General features: G+C 57.6%; 2 protein-coding genes across 5 annotated transcripts in view; both read left to right on the top strand.

The window, feature by feature from the left end:
• Nucleotides 1-102: 102 nt before the first annotated feature.
• On the top strand, nucleotides 103-12,616 carry F7 (coagulation factor VII). Of its 4 annotated transcripts, XM_033177179.1 has the most exons (9): nucleotides 134-212; nucleotides 1,327-1,408; nucleotides 3,282-3,444; nucleotides 6,078-6,102; nucleotides 6,176-6,289; nucleotides 7,986-8,126; nucleotides 9,100-9,209; nucleotides 9,799-9,922; nucleotides 10,772-12,615. In XM_033177179.1, the coding sequence occupies exons 1-9, from the start codon at nucleotides 149-151 to the stop codon at nucleotides 11,365-11,367; spliced, it is 1,419 nt and encodes a 472-aa protein (XP_033033070.1). In that variant the 5' UTR covers nucleotides 134-148; the 3' UTR covers nucleotides 11,368-12,615. The 4 variants fall into 4 exon arrangements, with proteins under 4 accessions (XP_033033068.1, XP_033033067.1, XP_033033069.1 ...); XM_033177177.1 differs by lacking the exon at nucleotides 1,327-1,408 and having other exon boundaries at nucleotides 103-212; nucleotides 3,284-3,444; XM_033177176.1 differs by lacking the exons at nucleotides 1,327-1,408; nucleotides 6,078-6,102 and adding an exon at nucleotides 5,903-6,041 and having other exon boundaries at nucleotides 104-212; nucleotides 3,284-3,444; nucleotides 10,772-12,616.
• A 2,642-nt stretch (nucleotides 12,617-15,258) lies between these two features.
• The window catches only part of F10 (coagulation factor X), a 31,741-nt gene continuing 25,566 nt past the window's right edge, over nucleotides 15,259-21,433 (top strand). The window contains exon 1 of the mRNA XM_033177168.1: nucleotides 15,259-15,411. Coding sequence (XP_033033059.1) covers nucleotides 15,342-15,411 — 70 coding nt within the window. The 5' untranslated portion in view covers nucleotides 15,259-15,341. The remainder of the gene's footprint in view (nucleotides 15,412-21,433) is intronic.

The raw sequence follows: 21,433 nt of genomic DNA, 5'->3' as shown, positions 1-21,433 counted from the left end.
GCCAGGTGCAGCTCTCAGCTGGGATGTTCAGAGGACGCCTCTGTCCCCCCCTCCCCCATCCCTCTGTCGCCCTTGGAGGCAGAGAACTTTGCCCGCCAGTCCCATGGGGAATGTCAACAGGCAGGGACAGCGCTGCAGAGATTTCATCATGGTCTCCCAAGCCCTCGGACTCCTCTGCCTTCTGCTTGGGCTTCAGGGCTGTCTGGCTGCAGGTGCGTCCGGGGAGATTTTCCCCATAAACTTGGTGGAAGGGCAGTGGGCAAATCCAGGAGCCGACCCGGGCTTCCCAAAGCCTGTCCTTGCTCTGGACACCCCCATTCACCAGAAGGGTTTTCTGGCGGCTCCTGTTCAATTTTTTTTTCCTTCCAGAAACCAGCATCCAGGCACAGGAGGGGAAGCCCTTCTTAGTGGCCCAGGCTTTGGTGGGATTATTTTTCAAAGAACTTTAGGAGTGGGTGGTGCTTTCTTGGCTCCCATGGGCCCCTGCCTGTGAGGTTGGACAAGCACAGGGAGTCTGGGGCCTCTCAGAGTATGGGAGGTGTTCACAGGCTGCTCCCAGGCTGAGGAGGACAAGTGTGTGGGGGATGGCGCCTGGGGCATGGGGGATGGGGAGTGAGGATGGGGGGTGGGGATGGTGTGGGGGGGTGGGGATGGCGTGTGGGGTGTGGAGGATGGGCCATGAGGGGGTGGGTCCTGGGAAACGGCATGTGGGGTATGAGGGATGGGGCATGGGGTGCGGGAGTGGGGTGTGGGAAAGTGTGTGGGGTGTGGGGGATGGGATGTGGGAAGTGGCATGTGGAGTGCAGGGAATGGGGCATGGAGGTGTTGGGGATGGGGTGTGTGGGGTGTGGGGGATGGGGCATGGAAAGGGCGTGTGGTGTGTGGGGGATGGGGTGAGGGGATGGCATGGGAGGTGGGGCATGGGGATGGCAGGTGTGGCGTGGGGATGGCGAGTGGGGGTGGGGCGTGGGGATGGTGACTGTGGGGTGGGGATGGCGAGTGGGGCTGGGGCCTGGGAATGGTGAGTGGGGTGTGGGGATGGTGAGTACAGGGTGTGGCGTGGGGATGGCGAGTGGGGCATGGGGATGGTGGGTGGGGATGGCGAGTGGAGGGGTGGGGTGTGGGGATGGTGACTGTGGGGTGGGGATGGCGAGTGGAGGGGTGGGGCGTGGGGATGGTGACTGTGGGGTGGGGATGGCGAGTGGGGCTGGGGCCTGGGAATGGTGAGTGGGGTGTGGGGATGGCGAGTGGAGGGGTGGGCTGTGCGGGACAGTGCCTGGGATGTGGGGCTGCAGCCCGAGCTCACACATGGCCTTACGACCCCAGCCACCTTCCTGCCCCAGGCGGGGTCGCTGAGGCCTCAGGAGGAGAAAACACAGGACATGCTGTGGAAGCTGCGGCCTCACAGAGCTGAGCAGGGACTGCCACTGGTTTTGTCCCCGGGCCCAGTGGAGGCCAACATCACCTCCTTCACCTCCCATGGCAAGGAGCCAGCCCGCGGGGTGGCTACTGCAGTGCCCCCCAAGGAGGGTGTTCCCTGCTCAAGAGGAAGTGACCGCTCCAGTTCGGCCTTCCCTGGGACTGGGGTGCAGGTGACTTTATCTTCTGTGTTCCATCCTGTTCCTTCCAGATAACCCTGTGTTCTTCATCAGGTTTGCCTCAGTTCTTGAGAGCTTTTCTGATGCAAATCTGCTTCCATCCCAGGGCTGCCGGCTCTGCTCACGCCAGCCTCCAGGCGTGTGGGTGTCCTCGAAGTGTGGGTGTCCTGGGGGCGTGGGTGTCCCAGGGGCGTGGGTGTCCCGGGGCGTGGGTGTTCCAGAGGCGTGGGTGTCCTGGGAGCGGGTGTCCCGGGAGTGTGGGTGTCCTGGGGGCATGGATGTCGAGGACTGCAGGGACATGGGCCTCCCCTCCCACTCCTGCTGCCTGGGGCACCTCCCCTGAGGACTCTGGGTCCATGAGTTCCCACCTCCTGGATTCTTTGGTGTCCCCGCCTGCATCCTCAGCCTCCTTCCAAACCAGACCGGTTCTCTAGGGACGTCAACATTTGAAACTGATTTTAAAGGAAACAGGTGGTGGCGTTTCTCTCGGCCCCACGTGGCCCGCTAGCGCTCACCTTGCGTCCCTTCTTCCGCGCTCAGGAACCGATTTAGGCCGCTCCTGCAGAACTCGGGCTCCTGCCCACCGGCCATCTGCGTCCACCTGAGGCCTCGTCCTCCCAGCAAAGGTCGTCCCTCCCGAACGCGCCTCCTGCGGCCTCTCCAGGGCCCCTCCCGCGCGTCCTCTCGGCCCCCGTCGCCTCCTCCCGGGCCTCCCTCTCCCGCCTGCCCCACGGCCGGTCTCCCCTCGCGGGCTGAGGCGGGTTCAGGCAGCTCGGCCGCCCCGGGGGTCACTCCTCGTCCACCACCGCGTGGTGCCCACAGCTCACAGCTCCCGGGAGACGGTCCCCTCAGCTGTAAGGCGTCCTGAAGAACGGCCTGCTCGGAGCTGAGCGCACGGGCTTGCCTCGCCCTGGGCGTCCCGGGCCCTCGCCGACCCCGTTTTCCATGGGCAAAGCGGGGGTCCTAGTTGCCTACAAGTAACCGTCGGGGTTACGGAGAGGCCGGGAGCTGCAGCGGGGGGCTCTGCTCTCAGGACCCGCCCCGCGCGAGGTCTGGCGCTCCGGGGGGTCGCGGGGCACAGACGGGCCCCAAGCGGAGGACGGGGAGGCGGCAGGAGCCCGGGACCGCCCAGAGCCGGCGAGGAAGCCTGGGGCTCGGTGTCGCGGGAGCCGGGCAGCGGCCGCGCCTCGGACCAGGGCGGGGGCCTGGGGAAGGCAGATCTGGCCGCCGGAGACGCGGTGCGGGTGGAGACGAGGGATGTGGATTTCCGCGGGCGGCTGGGCGCCGCCAAGGTGGTGTTGGCGTGAGGTTCATGTGGGCCCAGGGGGGTGCCCAGCCCCGGGCCGCGCCGCCTTCTCGCGGGTATGAACCCCCAGCCTCACATTTATGCGGCGGCGCCCGCGGCCCCCTTCGGCCCAGCTTCCGCGCGTGCCCCTGAGCGCGCCCTCAGGATCAGCCCCTGGAAGCGGAGAGGCCGGGCCGGGAAGGATGAGCGAGGGGGGCGATCGCCCCAGGAGCACCGCAGGGAGGACGCCCAGCCAGGCCTGCGAGCAGCGCCGCTCCCCTCCCCCAGGAGGGGCGGGAACCGGCGATGCCCCCGCTGCGTGGGGCGGGGCCGCGTGGGGCGGTCTCCGAGGACCGGGCGCGGCAAGCGGTGAGCGTTTCACGGAACTCGCGTTTTTCAGTCTTCATAACCCAGGAGGAAGCCCATGGCGTCCTGCACAGGCGCCGGCGCGCCAACTCGTTCCTGGAGGAGCTGCGGCCGGGCTCCCTGGAGAGGGAGTGCAAGGAGGAGCAATGCTCCTTCGAGGAGGCCCGGGAGATCTTCAAGGACCTGGAGAGGACGGTGAGCCCAGCCTCGGGGCGCCCCTCACCGCGGAGACTGCAGGCGGCGCTGGACCAGGCCGTGTGGGGCCGCCTGTGTCTCTCCGGCTGTGGCTGTGAGCGGCGAACACGCAGCGGCGGCCGCACTGCGCGTCCTGCGGGGGTCGCTTTCCGCCTGGGGTGACTCCGCTTTCCGGGGGATTCCCCTCCCTCCCCGTTTCCAGGAACGCCCTGCCAGGCACACGCTCTCCCTACGCGGCCACACCGCGCATGCCGGTTTTCACATCAGAAAACACGATTTGAAAAGCACACTTAGGGTGTCCCCCTTAACTTCCCAAGGGAGACCCCCCAATCCCCTAAGGATCCGGGGCAGCCTGCGCATCACGGATGCGCGGCTCACAGAAGGGACGTGGTGAGAAGCTGGCCTGGGGGAGCTGCTCGCGGCCCACACCACTCCACCAGCGGCACCTCCGCAGGGCACATGTCGGGGAGAAAAAACATTTGGGGACCTGGGACTTTCTCCACCTCACACTCACGGGTCACCTCACACAGGACACCTCACATGCAGGGTGCACTTCAAACTCACAGGTCATTACACCTCACACAGGACGCCTCACACAAGACACCACACGGCACACTTCACACTCACGGGTCACCTCACATTTGACACCTCACACAGATCACCTTACTCAGAGGACACCTCACACAGGGCACACTTCACACTCGGGACACCTCACACGCAGGGTGCACTTCAAACTCACAGGTCATTACACCTCACACAGATCACCTCACTCTCACAGGACACTTCACACTCACAGATCACCTCACTCTCACAGGACTCTTCAGACAGGGCACACTTCACACTCATAGGCCACCTCACACAGGTTGTCACACTCACAGGTCCCCTCACACAGTCACCTCACACTCACAGGGTGCACTTCACACTCATGGGTCCCCTCACACACAGGACACCTCACACGCATCACCTCACACATGTTACATCAAACTCTCAGGTCCCCTCACACAGGACATCTCACACAGTCACCTCTCAAAGGACATTTCACACAGGGCACACTTCACACTCGTAGGTCACCTCACACCGGGCCCACGACTCTCACAGGTCACCACACCTTACACACATCAGCTCACATAGATCTCACCCTCACAGGACATCCACCACACTCACAGGTCACATCACACTCATAAGATACCTCACCCACAGGTCACCTCACACTCACAAATCACCTCGCTCACACAGATCACCTCACACAGGGGACACTTCATTCTCACAGGTCACCTCACATAGGACATCTCACACATAGGTCACCTCACTCACACAGATCACTTCACACGGGGCACACTTCACTCACAGATCACACCTCACCTCCCACTCACAGATCACCTCACTCTCACAGGACACCTCATACAGGGCACACTTCACTCGCACAGGTCACCATACCTCACACAGATCACCTCATACTCACAGATCACTTCATTCTCAAAGGATACCTGACACTCAGGGCACACTTCACACTCACAAGTCACCTCACACAAGGCACCCTTCACTCTCACAGGTCACCACACCTCACACAGATCATCTCACTCTCACAGGACACCTCACACTCAGATTATCTCACACTCAGGTCACCACACCTCACACTCATAGGATGCCTCACGCAGGATGCCTCACAGTCACAGAGAACCACATCTCATATGCACAGGACACCTCACACTCACAGGACACCTCATGCTCACAGGAAGTCCAGCTGTCTGAGGCAAAGGTTAACATGACCCTTTCCGGGCAAATTGAGGATGGTCATGCCTAACATTTTTTTTTTTTTTTTTTTGAGATGGAGTCTCGCTCTGTCACCCAGGCTGGAGTGCGGTGGCGCGATCTCGGCTCACTGCAAGCTCCGCCTCCTGGGTTCCCGCCATTCTCCTGCCTCAGCCTCCCGAGTAGCTGGGACTACAGGCGCCCGCCACCATGCCCGGCTAGTTTTTTTGTATTTTTTAGTAGAGACGGAGTTTCACCGTGTCAGCCAGGATGGTCTCGATCTCCTGACCTCATGATCCGCCCGTCTCGGCCTCCCAAAGTGCTGGGATTACAGGCTTGAGCCACCGCGCCCGGCCCATGCCTAGCATTTTTATCCACCTAGTTTTCAAAGCATTTCTCATCTGTTGTATTCTCACAAGCACCCTGTGAGTTTAAGTTCAGGTGGCCAACAGTTTCTTCAGCAATCACTTTTTTCTGTGGAGTGCTTTTGCTGTTTGTGGAAGATTTTGCATCTGCTACTGCACCCTCTCCCGGTGTCAGCCCGTGTGTGTGGCCACCCTGTCAGAGGTGGAGCTGTGGCTCAGAGCCTGTGTACCTCCTCCCAGGTCCACAGCTCAGCGACAGAAGAGTCAGGGCTGAACCTCGGGTGTTCTGACTTGGGAGCAGGAAATGTGTGGTCACCCATAGTTTCCGATGTCCTGGGCAGGGGCCAAGATTTGAAGAAATCTGCCTCAGCTCCGCAGGAAAGTCTGGCTTCCGGAGCCCACCCCACCAGGCCCAGGTCCACGTCCCCCAACCCCAGCTCGTGGTTCGTCCAGTGCTTACCGTTGGGTGCGCTGGTGAAGGTGCGTCTCACGAGGCTTTCTCTTTTGTTCCCTCAGAAGCTGTTCTGGATTTCTTACAGTGGTGAGTAGATGATCACCACCCATCCTGCCTGCAACCCTTCTCCTCAGCGTACTGACGCCAGCCCATTCCACAGATGGGGACCAGTGTGCCTCAAATCCGTGCCAGAATGGGGGCTCCTGCAAGGACCAGCTCCAGTCCTATATCTGCTTCTGCCTCCCTTCCTTTGAGGGCCGGAACTGTGAGAAGAGTGAGGCCCCACTTTGGGTCCCATATTTGCAGAGGGCCCTGGGGAGCTGGTAGCGGTGGCCTGGCCAACCGGGTTGCAGGGTGCACAACCTGCTGGGGTGTGTGGACCGGGCATTCTGGGCTCAGCCCCAGTTGGAAGTTGTTCTAGGTGACCTTGAAGTCCCTTCCAGTCTAAGGTCTTTGACAGGGACCCAAGGTTCTAATTCTCAGGCTCAGTGGCCCCTTGGGCTCCCGGCCCTGGGCAATTCTCAGCCCTCGAGATGGTCCAGCTGAGAGTCCCTGTGTCCCTGTCCCACTTCCACGTCCCACCAGGCAGCACCGCTTGGTAAACTTCCCCTTCTCTACTTTCCATTACAAAGGTTTGAGGTGTTTGTTTGTTTGTTTGTTTTTAAACCATCTGAATATTAAATTATTGCAAAGTTTCAGGCCCCCAACCTCCCTTAGGTTCAGTAATTCACTGGAAGGACTCATAGAACCCACTGAAGTGGATACACTCACATTACCATTTATTACAGCAAAGGAAGCTGACTTAAGTCTGCAGAGGGACTGGGCACAAACTTCCCATTGTCCTCTCCCTGTGGGGTGATGTGGACAGTTCTTACTTCTCCCAGAAAGACGTGTGATGAGACGTGGGAAGTGCTGCCAACTTGGGAAGCTCTATGAGCCCCGGTGTCCAGAGGTTTTTTCAGGGTTCATAGACCCAGCTGACCACCCACATGGCTGACCTCAGTCTCAGCCCCTCCAGAGGCCAAGCCAATAGTATGGCCCAAGGCCCTGCCATCATCACATTGTCAGCTAGACCATCCAGCATGGCCCAAGGCCCGGGTAAACACCAACGTTCCCTCCGAGCTTAGCGATCACTTCCCAGGAGACAAGGCAAAGGCTACCCTTTCTCTGGGAAGAGCAGTTCATCCTTGACCACCCAAGACCACATTTTTACACTGAACGAGCTCTCCGGCACAGCAGCCACTTTCTTCTCGAAGTAGAAGAGAGCCTGGCAAGGTGGGGGAGGCTGAAGAGAGAGGCTTCCTGCTGGTCGTCTGGGTCCGGAATGCCTGGGGATCTCTGCTCAGCCCTGGTGCCCAGCAGCCCTGGTGTGCATCCTGCAGGGCAGGCCTTCCCGCCAGAGTCCTGGACTTACTCAGGGCCACTGCCCTTGCCCACGTCAACCACAGTCGGGCTGCCGGTTCTGCTGCTTCTGTCCAAGCCCATGGCCAGTGCTGGGACTGACTCTCCCCAGGCGGGCTCACGGTGGCATGAGGGCAGCTTGGAGAACTGTCTCAGCGCTCTGGTCCTCTCGTCAGTTGAGTCACTGATTGGAAGTCCCTTGGACACTTTTACCATCCCTAAGGGACTTTCACTTTCCCCCCAGGCTCCCCTCAGCTTCCCATCAGCTGCTCGGAAGAGTGGTCACCCTGGAGGCCCCTGCCCACCAGCCAGGCACCCCCCAAATGCAACTGCAGCCAGCGCTGCCCCCGACTGGCAAGGCTGTTCAGACATGTGACTCCTCTGATCCAGGCCTTGTCCTTTGGATCAGTCCATGGAGCAGGCGGTGCCAAGCTCAGGCTCTGTCGCCCACAGCTCAGTGCCACCTTCCAGGCAGAACGCCGCTGCTGATTTAGGGCACGGCCTCCCCCGGGGCTGGCTCTCACTGACCTTAAGAGGCCCCTCTCAGGGTATCCCCTTCCTGTCCCCAGACAAGGACGACCAGCTGATCTGTGTGAACGAGAACGGCGGCTGTGAGCAGTACTGCAGTGACCACACGGGTGCCAAGCGCTCCTGTTGGTGCCACGAGGGGTACTCGCTGCTGGCGGACGGGGTGTCCTGCATGCCCACAGGTGATCAGGCTTCATGTCCCAGTCCCAGATGACACCAGTCCCTGTCCCACTACGGATTATCTTACTGGACAAAAGATGGGTGGGGGTGGCTTCACATCTGAGCACCAACCATGTGCTGACCAACCGTGAGGCAGGATCTGGGCACCAAGGGTGGCACAGGCCAAAGCGACAGTGACTAGAATGGGCACCCTGGGGGCAGTCCCTGAATGGCCTCAGGTCCCCTACCCATGCTAGGCAGACCAGGGGCGCCAAGCAAGGCTCTATCTCACATCCAACTCCCACTCGCAGGACCTCCACTGGGGTTCGTGAATCTACCTTGGCACAGCCGATGTCTGTGCTGCCCGCTGCCCGCTCTGAATTCCAAACCCTGTGAAGGCTCCTGAGAAAACGGGATGTTTCTCCAAACCAGCCTGGAACAAATGGGCTGCACTTCCAAAGGCAGGGACGCCCCATGCCCACGGTGCCTCAAAGAGGCGGACATGCCCACCCTGGCCACACAGCCTGGGACTCAGCCCGCCACCTCCTCAGGTTTTCTTTCTGGCCCAAAACCTTGATTGGAGCAGATCAAAACTAAGCGTGGGATCAAAACAACACAGTTGTTTGTGACATTGATTCATCTTTAGGTAGAATTTCATTCACCTTTTACTAAAGTCAAGCAACACATCTTCCTCCTGAAAAGTGAGCAGAGCGCGGTATTGAGACGTAAGCCCTCCATGTCCTCCAAAACCAACCCTGACCATTGTCTCCTCAGGCAGCCACTTCCGCAAGGGCCTCTCATGGCCCAGCCCCACCAGTCAGGCCCAGCCGAGGCCCTGCCTTCCACCATCCCTGGGCCCTGGCAGCTCCTGCTCCTGGGGGCCTCCCATAGCCTCGGCCTCAAGGCCTCTCAGAGGATGGGTGTTTCTGAATCTTTCCTAGTGGCTCGTTCATCCCTCACAAATTTCTGCGTCTTTCTGACTTTTGTTTTACATAGTTGAGTATCCATGTGGAAAAAGACCTATTCTGGAAAAAAGAAACACCAGCAAACCCCAAGGCCGGATTGTCGGGGGCAGGGTGTGTCCCAAAGGAGAGTGTCCATGGCAGGTAAGTCTTCCCTTGGCTTCAGGATTCCAAGCCCTGAGGGTCTTGGAGCCTTTTGAATGTGAGCTGAACAACAGCTCTGGAAGGGAAAATGGGCAGGTCAGCCCCAAACCCACCAGGCTCCCATTCAGCCCACCTAGAACCTCCAGCTCGCTGCACCCCCATGCTTTTAGTGGGGCAAGGAAGGAGAAAAGAAGACGCACTCGCTGAGGGTCTACCCTGTGCAGAGAACCCTGCGAGATGCCTCTCCCGAGTTGTCACGTCGTCCTCACTGTTACTCTGAGGTGGGATCTTTGCCTGATCTTTGCAAAATCAGGAGCATTGGATCAAAGCTATGTGAAGATCCCGTGAGGTGAACAGTGAAATCTCACAGCGACGTTTGTATTGTTGGGCTGTGCCCAAGAGCACGTCTCGGCTAGAGAGGGGCACAGCCTCCCAGAGCCAGGTTTGAGCAGCTTTGCCTGGGAGGGATCTGCAAAGACCCCAGGATGTCAGAAACAAATTGTGCAATGCCAGAGGCATGCCTGGGAGGGCGAGTCATCAGAGAAACAATGACAGTAATGTGATTCCACGCCTCCTGTGCCCCGCCCAGGTCCTGTTGTTGGTGAATGGAGCTCAGCTGTGTGGAGGGACCCTGATAAACACCCTCTGGGTGGTCTCTGCGGCCCACTGTTTTGACAAAATCAAGAGCTGGAGGAACTTGACCGCGGTGCTGGGTAGGTGCCGCTCTCCCCTGTCTGACGACGGTGCTGGGTAGGTGCCACTCTCCCCTGTGTGACCGCAGTGCTGGGTAGGTGCCGCTCTCCCCTGTCTGACGACAGTGCTGGGTAGGTACCGCTCTCCCCTGTGTGACGACGGTGCTAGGTAGGTACCCCTCTCCCGTCTGACTGCTGTGCTGGTTACGCACCACTCTCCCGTCTGACGACGGTGCTGGGTAGGCGCCGCTGTCCCCTGTCTGACCATGGCTCTCAAGTGTCTCAGGGGCCGCAGCTCTGGGCTTCGTGCTGTCACTTCCACAGACAGACAGACGTCTCCAAAAGGGGAGCAACCGTGCTGGGCACGACTGCTGTGGCCACCGTCCTCTCAGCCACTTTCCCATGCCCAAATAAAATGGTAAAAGACGGGGGTTCTGCCCACCCTGCCTCACTTGGCCAAGAGCCCATAGGAGGATACAACTCCAGGGCTTCGTGGGGCCACTGGGTGGCAGGGACTGTGCTCACTGGGTTTACAGGTGAGATGAGCACTCCCAGGAGGGCACTTGGCTGGGAAGAACTGTGGAGAATCAGAGCACGCCCTGTCCCCCCAGCTGCCAGGGCACAGCACCCCTTCCCCACCTCAACACCCAGGCCCGAGATTCACTCCAGTTCACACGTCCCCACATGAGCCACAGGCTGCCACCTGCGGCAGGCCGGCCAGGTCACCTTGGGGTTGGATGCAGGCCTCCCTCACCCCAAAAGGAGACTGCAGCCCCTGCAGACCTAGAAATGGCCACAGCCCATCCCCATGCACCAGGGGGCGAGGCGGCAGGTAGTGGGATGGGCCTGAGCGGGGCTCCCTCCTTCCAGGCGAGCACGACCTCAGCGAGCACGAAGGGGACGAGCAGAGTCGGCGGGTGGCACAGGTCATCATCCCCAGCACGTATGTCCTGGGCACCACCAACCACGACATCGCGCTGCTCCGCCTGCAGCGGCCCGTGGTCCTCACTGACCATGTGGTGCCCCTCTGCCTGCCTGAACGGACGTTCTCCGAGAGGACGCTGGCCTTCGTGCGCTTCTCGTTGGTCAGTGGCTGGGGTCAGCTGCTGGACCGTGGTGCCACGGCCCTGGAGCTCATGGCCCTCAGTGTGCCCCGGCTGATGACCCAGGACTGCCTGCAGCAGTCACGGAAGGTGGATGCCTCCCCAAATATCACGGAATACATGTTCTGTGCCGGCTACTCGGACGGCAGCAAGGACTCCTGCAAGGGGGACAGTGGAGGCCCACACGCCACCCGCTACCGGGGCACGTGGTACCTGACAGGCGTCGTCAGCTGGGGCCAGGGCTGCGCGGCCGTGGGCCACTTTGGGGTGTACACCAGGGTCTCCCAGTACATCGAGTGGCTGCAAAAGCTCATGAGCTCAGAGCCACGCCCAGGCGTCCTCCTGCGAGCCCCATTTCCCTAGCCTAGCAGCCCTGACCCCTGGAGAGAAAGCCAAGGCTGTGTGGAACTGTCCTGGCATGAAATCCCATCAATTCTCCCACAGTTCATGGGGTAGAGGAGGGCATGGGAGGGAGGGAGAGGTGGGGAGGGAGACAGAGACAGAAACAGAGAGACAAAGAGACAGAGAGAGACTGAGGGAGAGATTCTGAGGACATGGAGAGAGACTCAAAGAGACTCCAAGATTCAAAGAGACTAATAGAGACACAGAGAAGGAATAGAAAAGATGAGATGCAGAGGCAGACACCGCTGGACAGAGGGGCGGGGGAATGCCGCGATTGTCCTGGAGGCAGACAGCCCAGCTGAGCCTCCTTATCTCCTTTCAGCCAAGCCCACCTGCCCGTGATCCGCTGGCCTCAGGCTGCTGTTCTGCCTTCATTGCTGGAGACACTAGAGGCATGTACACATGTGGATGCATACACACACACCAGTGCACACACACAGAGATATGCACACATACAGATGCACACACAGAGGGTCACACAGAGATATGCAAACACACTGACGCACACACATATAGAGATACGCACATACACGGATGCATACACACAGATATGTGCACACACGGATGCATGCACACCACACCAATGCACACACACACCAATGCACACACACGGATGCAGAGAGATATGCACACACCGATGTGCACATACACATATGCACACACACAGATGCGCACACACACAGATATGCACACACAAGGATGAGTGCACACACACCAATGTACACACACAGATATGCACACACATGGATGCACACATACCAATGCTGATTCCATGTGTGCTGTCCTCTGAGATGCACACACACTGATGCTGACTCCATGTGTGCTGTCCTCTGAAGGCAATTGTTTAACTCTCACTTTTCTCGTTCTTATCCGTTATCATCTTCATTTCAGACAATTCAGAAGCATCACCATGCATGTTGGCAAATGCCCCAAACTCTCCCCCAAATGTATTTCTCCCTAGGCTGGGTGCCGGGCTGCACAGGCTGTTCCCCACTGGCTTCCCAACTTCACAATAAACGGCTGCATCTCCTCCGCATGCCTGCGGGGCCTACCCACTGTGTAGCCTGTGATTCATTTTCAGAGCCCCCAGTGCTCATCCTCTGAGATGCTTTTTTCTTTCATAATTTTCAGCATCGCTGAAATGAACCCTCCATGGCAGCGGTTTTGTTGTTGTTGTTGTTGTTGTTGTTGTTGTTTTGAGGCGGAGTCTCGCTCTGTCGCCCAGGCTGGAGTGCAGTGGTCAGATTTCAGCTCACTGCAAGCTCCGCCTCCCAGGTTTATGCCATTCTCCTGCCTCAGCCTCCCGAGTAGCTGGGACTACAGGCGCCCGCCACCTCGCCCGGCTAGTTTTTTGTATTTTTTAGTAGAGACAGGGTTTCACCGTGTTAGCCAGGATGGTCTCGATCTCCTGACCTCGTGATCCACCCGTCTCGGCCTCCCAAAGTGCTGGGATTACAGGCTTGAGCCACTGCGTCCGGCCGGCAGCTGTTTTTTTTTTAAAAAACAAAAGCTCTTTGATAGATGTTTGAGGCTGTAGCTCCCAGGACGCTGTGGAATTGGATGTTCTCTCCCTGCCACAGCCCTTGTCAGTGATATTTCGCAGAGACCCTGGGAGCACCTGCTCAAGAATCAGGGACATACCACTAAATGCAGGTTCCCAGGCCCTGGCTGCAGTGGGAGGACCTGGCAAGCTGCACTCTTGCGGAGTCCCCAGGGTGGTGGGGGAAGAATGAGAAATACATGAACAGAGAAATGGGGAGGTGACAGACACTGCCCGCACTCAGACTCCGGCGAGCTTGGCTCAGAGAGCGGACTCAACCCCATCCCTGCAGGGCCGTCCTGGGCACCGGTAGCGCTCACAGCAGCAAGGCAGGCACCAGCAACCCACCTCAGGGGCACTCAGGCAACATCTACTTAGAGCAGACAGGGTCCGTGAACTACAGCCGAGGGCTCTTCCAAGCCACCCTGCTCTTGTAAATAAAGTTTTATGTGAACACACCCACATTAGTGTCCATGGAGTGGCTGTGACAGAGATGTCCAGCCAGACAGAGCAGCTGATCCGGCAAGCCCAGCATGGTTAGTGTCAGGACCTCTGCCAAAGATGCTGGCTGACCCGGGCCAGACCCCGGTTCCTAATGCCCCCACACAGGGACGGGGGCCAGTGGCGGGCCCTGATCAGGTCAGAGCTGGCTCTGCGAAGATGCTGGCTGACCCTGGCCAGACCCCGGTTCCTAATGCCCCCCACACAGGGACGGGAGTCAGTGGCGGGCCCTGATCAGGTCAGAGCTGGCTCTGCTTTCTCTTTTGTCTGAGTGACTGGGGAGTCACGTGGGGTCCTGGTGGAGTGTCAGCCTCCCTTCTTGCCAATGGGAAATGCAGGCACCCACCTCACGGTGCTGCCGAAGGAGGGGCCCGGGACTCTCCAGAAACTTTGCTGAAGAGCCTGGGCGCCCCCGAAGGCTACGTTTCATATGGGATGTGCCACCTGCCATGGCTCAGCTCCAGCTTTCTGTGAGTGGCGAGATAGAATACAGGGAGGTCACTGGCCATGGGCCTGCGACAGGGTGGGACGAGGCGGCAGGCTCGGGCCTCCAAAGCCAGCATCACCACCCAGCGTTGATGACAAAGACTGCATGTCTGCCATGAGCATCCTGCTGCTGGTGCACAGACCTCATGGGTCTCTCCATACAAACGTGCCTAGAGGCGATGTCAGAGGGTGGAGACCAGGAGAGGCAGGAGTCAGACATCTGGTGCCACCAGGAAGGCCCCTCTCAGAGGACTGGGCTGTGTGTGGTGCCCACCGTGGGAGGCCAGCCTGGCGTTGGCACCCAGTGTCATCAGTTTGTGTAGTCGGGTGGGGCTCAGTGAGCGCCTCCTGTGTGCCAGGCACAATGACGCACAATGTGTGCACACCAGGCCCAGGTGCAGGTGGCTGCGAGATGGGGCAATATATCAAGGCCTACACACCGTGAGGCAGTGGCCAGGGCTGTGGGTTTTAGGGGCGCTGCTCCAGCCACTACGGCATAGCAGGTAGTGATTGCCACACTGGCCAAGTTTTAGACCATTTATTCCAGGGACCCCAGAAGCAAAAATCCTGGCTGCACCTCCCAGTGACTCCCACAGCCATTGAGCAGAGATGCTCAGGGACCTGGTGGTAGGAGGTTTCTGTGCTGGAGAATGAGCCCAGAAGCCTTGGAACAGTGTGGCCAGTGGTGGGCAGGTCAGGAGGGGTTTCAGACAGAGCCTGTCCCTCCAGATGGTCAGGGGAGGGCCACTCCCCACAGAAATACATGTTGGGACCATGTGGGCACAGAAGGTTTGGGGGTGGGTGGGGCAGGTACCAGCCTGGCCTGTGGGAGACCGTGGTGCAGATGCCAAGCCCCCCCGTGACATCAGACCACCTGACACCACCCAGAAAATGGCCGTGAGTGGAAGGACCCACCCAGAAGCAAGCAGGGCCTTGGGGCAGAAGTCTTGGGCTCAGATCCCACACTCACGGCCGGTGGCCTCGGGCTCAGGCTTCTGTGCTCTCCAGACTTAGTTTTCTGTTCTGGAAAAATGATGGGAAAAATGACATTTTTATGTGATTGTGAGGACTGAGAGCTAAATGTAAACATCTGGAAACTACAAAACAAGCATGAAATGATATTTTCATTCTTAGAACAGAAAGTCCCCGCGCCCGCGGCCCTGGTGACTGATGAGGATGAGGTTCCGCGGGGCCTCTCTGGCTGCCCAGCTCTGCCTGGGGAAGGTGGGGCCAGAGTGGCTGTGTTCCCAGCATGGTCATTCCCCTGCGTCGCCAGCGGGCCTCGGCTCCAATCAGGGGGCCTAAGCCAAGTGACAAGCAGCCGGACAACAGCCATCCCGGCCGGGGCGTGGACTTTGCTCCGGCAGCCTGTCCCAGTGAGGACAGGCACACGGTACTCGGCCACACCATGGGGCGCCCACTGCACCTCGTCCTGCTCAGTACCTCCCTGGCCAGCCTCCTGCTTCCCGGGGAAAGTCGTAAGTGCCCCCCGCCCTTCAGGCCCAAAGGCAGCCCTGGGGAGCAGGGAGGGGCGGCAGTTGGGGAAACCCTCTCATCTCCACAGCCTGGACGGTGGGTGTCTTGGCCGCTGTCAGAGGCTGGCCTCAGATGGCTGGGCTTGGCCTTTCCAGCCAAGGGCGTCCTCAAGGCCAGCTGTGGCTCCCTGTGGCTGAGAGTCAGACGGGCGGATCAGAGGTCACAGAGACAAAAACGCAAGGATGGAGTCAGAGAGAGAGAGGGAGAGGGAGGGAGAAACGGAGACACAGTGAGATGGGAGGCCAAAAGGCAAAAACAGAGATAGACAGGGAGACAGAGACAGAGGGAGAGGTGGGAGCAGGCAAAGACAGGACAGTTGGCCGTCTGCCACCACAGGGAGGCACAGGACGAGGGGCACAGCAGAGGAGCTCCCAGGGAAGAGGAGGCTGAGCTGAGCCAGTGCCACCACCCTTGGACTGGCTCCGCCTGGGAAGGGGCTGCCTAATGCACAGCTGGACAGGTGGGGGCAGCAGGGCTGTCCAGGACCCCAGGCCTCTCCAAAAGCAGAGGCCCAGAAAGGGCAGAAGCCAGGCAAGGCTGGGGGCAGCGGAGGAAGAGGAGGCCCCTCTGGTGGGGACACGAGAGACAGGGACCCTAGACTTGTTTGCATCTTGGATAAAGTGGACAGGCAGGGGCACCAAGGGGACCCAGGCCTGGGAAGGGAGTGTGTGAGGGAGAGATGGAGCAGGGGGAGACCCTCGTGGGGTGGAAAGGGGAGACTCCCGGGAAGGCTGAATGGATCCTCAGTGCATCGCTGACCTAAACGGCCCCTCCACCTGGTGGCCTGGAGCTCCAGTCACATCACCCGGGGGTCTTCTCCATCCCACCCTCAGCCCCCTGCCCTCCCCAGCCTCTGTCCCCTGAGCCACGTCTTCCCGTCTCCTGCACAGAACGGAACTCTTCACGGGGTACTGTGTGGCTCCGTCTCGCCCAGCCTTTTCCCTGCCCCTCAGGCCACACCGCCCCGTGCAGGAGCCCACCGTGATGCGTGTGGTGGGATGAGATCAGCGCAGGTGCAGCAAGGCCCTGGAAGGGCCCATGCCGTCATTGTCGACAGCAAAGCCACTCTGCAAACAGACAGATGCTTCATTGCATTGGTAGAAAATTCTGCAACCAGAATTCTCGGGGCTCCTGAGACCCTAAGCCCAGCCCGAGGCTCTGGAAGCCGCTCTGGCTTCTTGGGAGTGGAAGTTGGCAGGACTCCTCTTCCTGGGAAGAAGCAGAGGGTGGAGATGAGAGGACAGGCCAGGAGCCCACCCAGACCCACAGGAGGAAAGTAGGGGAGTCACGCGGGGTCCTGGTGGAGCGCCAGCCTCCCTTTCTGCCAATGGGAAATGCAGGCACCCACCTCACAGACCTCTGGGTCCACAGGGTCTTGACACCCTTAGCTGTGTGATGCGGACCTGACCCATGACCATGGCCTGTGGTGTCCCCGGAGGCCCGGCCTGGACCCTGGGTGGACATAGTCAGCCCCAGAGAGCCAGGGCCAGGCCGTCTCCCTCCCCTACTCCGCCTCAGAGACCTCGGCAGCTGCACTGTGGGGTGGGTGGGGCTGAACGCAGGTCCCAGAAAGTCCCACCCAGGACCCTGCTGTGCACACTTTTGATTTTAATAAAATCGGAATGCACACAGCATCTGCAGTTCAGCCTTTAAATGAACTCGGCTGTCCTGCCTGTCACGGAAGCTCTTCTGGGACAGTGGGACCTCAGCACTGCTTTGCTGGTACTGCTATAAGAAAAGACTATGGACCAAGTAGCTTAAAGCAACAGAAACATTTCTCCCACGTCTTTTTCCAGCAGAGGGAAGGATGGAAGTTCAAAATCAAGGTGTCAGTAGTGCTGGTTCCTCCAGAGGCTGGAGGAGAGTCTGCTCCGAGCCTGTCTCCCGTCCTCGGGGTGCCAGTGGCTTCGGAGCCCGTGGCTTGTGGGAGCATTGCTCCCATCGCTGCCTCCATCATCGAGTGGGGTTCTCACCATGGCTGTTTTTCTGTCTTCTTTTCTCTCAGAAGGACACCAGTCATTGGATTTAGGGCTCATCCTATCCCATAAAATGTCTTCCTAACTAAGTACATCACAAAAGTTCTATTTCCAATTGAGGTCACATTCTGAGGTTCTGGGAAAGACATGAATTTGCAGGGATGTTATTCAGCCCTGTCCTGCCACCTGTGAGTGTTTTCTGCAATCAATTTTTTATGTTAATAAAATCAGAATATGCAGAGCACCTGCAGTGCCAGCCTTTAAACCATCGCTGTTGCACTGGCAATCATTAAAGCTACGTGGCTTCAGTTTCAGTCTTTACATTCAGCAAGTTTAAGTCCCTTCTTCATGAGTTTGGACCTTAGTGACTGAAAATTTTGCTTGCTGGTAAAACTTGCTCAAATGCAGTTGCTGACTGTGGAATTCACTGATGTTGCCAAAACCACAAACACAACCGTGTGCTCAAGGACTGCAATACTCCCGACGGCTTCTGAAGAAACAAACCCACACAACAAACATCTACCAATCTGGACGCTCCATATCAGAGCTCTGGAGTGTTCCATTAATTTCTGGAGACAAGTGTCTAAAAACCTTGGCATGTTTTAATTTCGTTTTGCCAATCCCATTTTATTCACATCAGACAGTGTGGCCCCGTGGCGAGGCCTGGCCTGCTCATTCTGAATGAAGCATTGATGCGACTCAGCCACAGCAGAAGCGCCCAGGTTCAGTCCAGAGGGCCAAGCCAGGCGTGCAGTCTTTCCTTCATTCCCTCAGCACATATTGGTTAAGTTCCGGCCGTGCTAGGCACGGGGAAACAGCTGGGACCAAACGCACCACGTCTTTTTCCAGCAGAGGGAAGGATGAGCCTGTCAGCACGTAATGTCAGAGAGGGGTTAGGCGCTAGAAGACAAATAGCACAGTGTTAAGGGGATGGAAGAGACGAGTTGGGGCAACGTCAGAGGGCGTGGTCAGGGAGGATCTCGGGGGGGGGAGCTGGGGTTGAGCCACGTGGGTATCTGTGGAAAGAATGTTCCAGACAGGGAGGTGACCGGTGCAGAAGTCCTGGGGTGTGAGTGTTGGGCTCAGCCAAGGTCAGCACAGAGCCCAGTGTGGCAGAGAGAGGTGAAGGAGGGCAGGGTTGAAGGTGGTGCGGCCTGGGAGGCCTGGCCATGGGAAGACCCTGGACTCTGTTCCAAGACCACTAGAGGCAATTCTGGGTGGCCCTTCACTTCCTTGCATCACCCTTTCCACCCCGTACCTGCCACCTGTATCCTCCTCCCCACACAGTCCAGCTCAACCTTATAGGCAGTGTCCCACCCCCATGAGCTGGGGAGAGCTGAGCAGGTTTCAGGGAGATGGGAAAAGGCGAGAATTGGACAAGGGCTGCAAAGGAAAGGTGCATTCTTAGTGGTCAGTCAGCCTGGGAATGCTTGGGGGTGGATGCCTAGGGGAACAGAGCTGTGGCTGGCATTGCAGAACAGCGAGATCCTCTAAGAGGTCAGAGGAGGCGCGAGGGACTGACCAGAGACAGTGAGCGCGTCAGGCCCTGGCTGAGTGGGGACCAAGTCTTCTGGCAAGTCTGTGAACCGTCACTGAGGCTCTAGGGCAGCAGAGAGAAAACCAAGTGTATGTCAATCTGGCCACAAGGAAGGAGACCAAGGGGAAGAGAGAAGGGACCAAGAGAGGTGTTCACGTGGAAATGCGTTAGAACACCGAGGGCAAGGCAGAACACGGTCTTCAGACCCCAGTTGGAGCCCAGGAGGTCCGCAAGTCCCAATTTGGGAAACACTAAGCCAGGCTTGGATAACCTGTGGTCATCCCAACATAAGAGCCAGGGGTCCCAAGGGAGATGAGCATTCCCTGCCCCCCAGCTTCCTTAAGTGCCTTTTGTGGAGTGGAGGTGACATGAGGCTGCAGGTTGCAGGGAGCCAGGTGTGCAGACTTGCAGGAGCCATGTGTGGGCTGCATTTCAGAGCAAGTGCGTGGGAGTGGAGCAGACACTCAGAGTAATGCAGCAGGGTCAACAAATAATAAATCTAAGCCTAGCGCTGGTGGGACAATGTCAGTGTCACTAAAAGAAATGGGGAATTTGGAAGGCAAAGTAACTGGAGGTAGGAATGAACCCAAGATTTACTGAGCACCTTCTGTATACCAAACTCCAAACTCAACACTAGGAGTTATACAATCTTTAAAACAGCTCTAAGAGTAGGTATTATAATTCCCATCTGCCAATAATAAATAAGTGACTAAGATGTTTTTGAAACTCAAGATTGTCTTGTTTTAAATATTGGACATGGAGAGTTTGGAGTTCTGAGATGAGGGAAGGCATCTGTCATAGTGAGAGTTGAAACCATGGAACTCAGGACAAAAGTCAGTGCTAGAGCGATCAATTGGAAGAGTCATCTTTATTGTAGTGAGACACTGAATTTTTCAGTGGAAAAAAGTACAGAAAAAGAATGTATACAGAGGGCCAAGAAAAGAAACTGAGGCTATCACAATGAAAAGAGGAGGAGGAGTGGGTGAGAGACAGAGAAGACACAGGCAGAGAGATGGGGACAGCACAGTCCACAGACATACACCCTGCGAGGGACACAGATTCTCGGATCCAGGGCATTTTAACCAGCAGATCAGGACTCATTTACCAGTCATGAAATCAACTCAGGATTAAAATTAAAAAAAAAAAAAAAAAAAAAGAGTACAATCAAATAGAACACTTTGTACTAAGTACTGTTTTTTAGGAAATACTAATAAGTACTATTTCTTGAAAATTGGCATGTATGTGTATCCTGGCACTTTATAAATTGTACTTTTATAGTTTGTAATCAAAACAGCATCACCAATCCCCACATAACACAGAGCAGAGACCTTAAAGATGAGTGGGGCCAGGCTGAAGGGGCACAGTTTGAGCCAAAGCACAGAGTAGAGTGGGCTGAAAGCACCCTGGAGAGGGAGAATTCAAGGAAGGGGGCTTGGGTGGCCAGCCTGAGCAGGCATGAGCATGTGAGGAGGCTGGTGAGCTGATTGGATGGGATGTGTCTACTTCTCCAGAGAAGGGTGCATGGGTCTAGAGCAGGTGCCTCATGTTGTATCTCATAGAGAACTGGGCGGGGGAGGGAGATGGGCATTTCCCTCCACAGTCCCCAAAGTGCCTGAGGAAAGTGTTGACGAAGAAGCCAAACTCTGTAAAATATCTGAACAGATTTATTCTGAGCCAAATGTGAGAACCATGACCCATGACACAGCCTTGGGAGGTCCTGAGAACATGTGTCCAAGGTGGTCGGGTCACAGCTTGATTTTATGTATTTTATTTATTTATTTTTTTTTTTTGAGACGGAGTCTTGCTCTGTCGCCCGGGCTGGAGTGCAGTGGCCAGATCTCAGCTCACTGCAAGCTCCGCCTCCCGGGTTTACGCCATTCTCCTGCCTCAGCCTCCCGAGTAGCTGGGACTACAGGCGCCAGCCACCTTGCCCGGCTAGCTTTTTGTATTTTTCAGTAGACACGGGGTTTCACCGTGTTAGCCAGGATGGTCTCAAACTCCTGACCTCGTGATCCGCCCGTCTCGGCCTCCCAAAGTGCTGGGATTACAGGCTTGAGCCACTGCGCCCGGCCAATTTTATGTATTTTAGGGGGACAGAAGTTACATGCAGACACCAGTCAATAAGCATAAGGTGTACACTGGTTTGTTCCAGAAAAGGGGAAGGTGGGGGCTTCCAGTTCCTAGGTGGCTTCAAAGATATTCTGATTGGCAATCAGTTGAAAGAGTTATTATCAGCCGGGCATGGTGGCTCACGCCTGTAATACCAGCACTTTAGGAGGCTGAGGCAGGCGGATCACGAGGTCAGGAGATCGAGACCATCCTGGCTAACACGGTGAAACCCCGTCTCTACTAAAAATACAAAAAAAAAAAATTAGCCGGGCCAGGTGGCGGGCACCTGTAGTCCCAGCTACTCGGGAGGCTGAGGCAGGAGAATGGCGTGAACCTGGGAGG

The sequence above is a fragment of the Trachypithecus francoisi genome, unplaced genomic scaffold (assembly GCF_009764315.1).
Source record: "Trachypithecus francoisi isolate TF-2019V2 unplaced genomic scaffold, Tfra_2.0 Lachesis_group18, whole genome shotgun sequence".
NCBI classification, from domain to species: Eukaryota; Metazoa; Chordata; class Mammalia; order Primates; family Cercopithecidae; genus Trachypithecus; species Trachypithecus francoisi.
The sequence above is the reverse complement of the archived record's forward strand: the minus strand, read 5'-3'. Positions and strand labels throughout refer to the sequence as shown.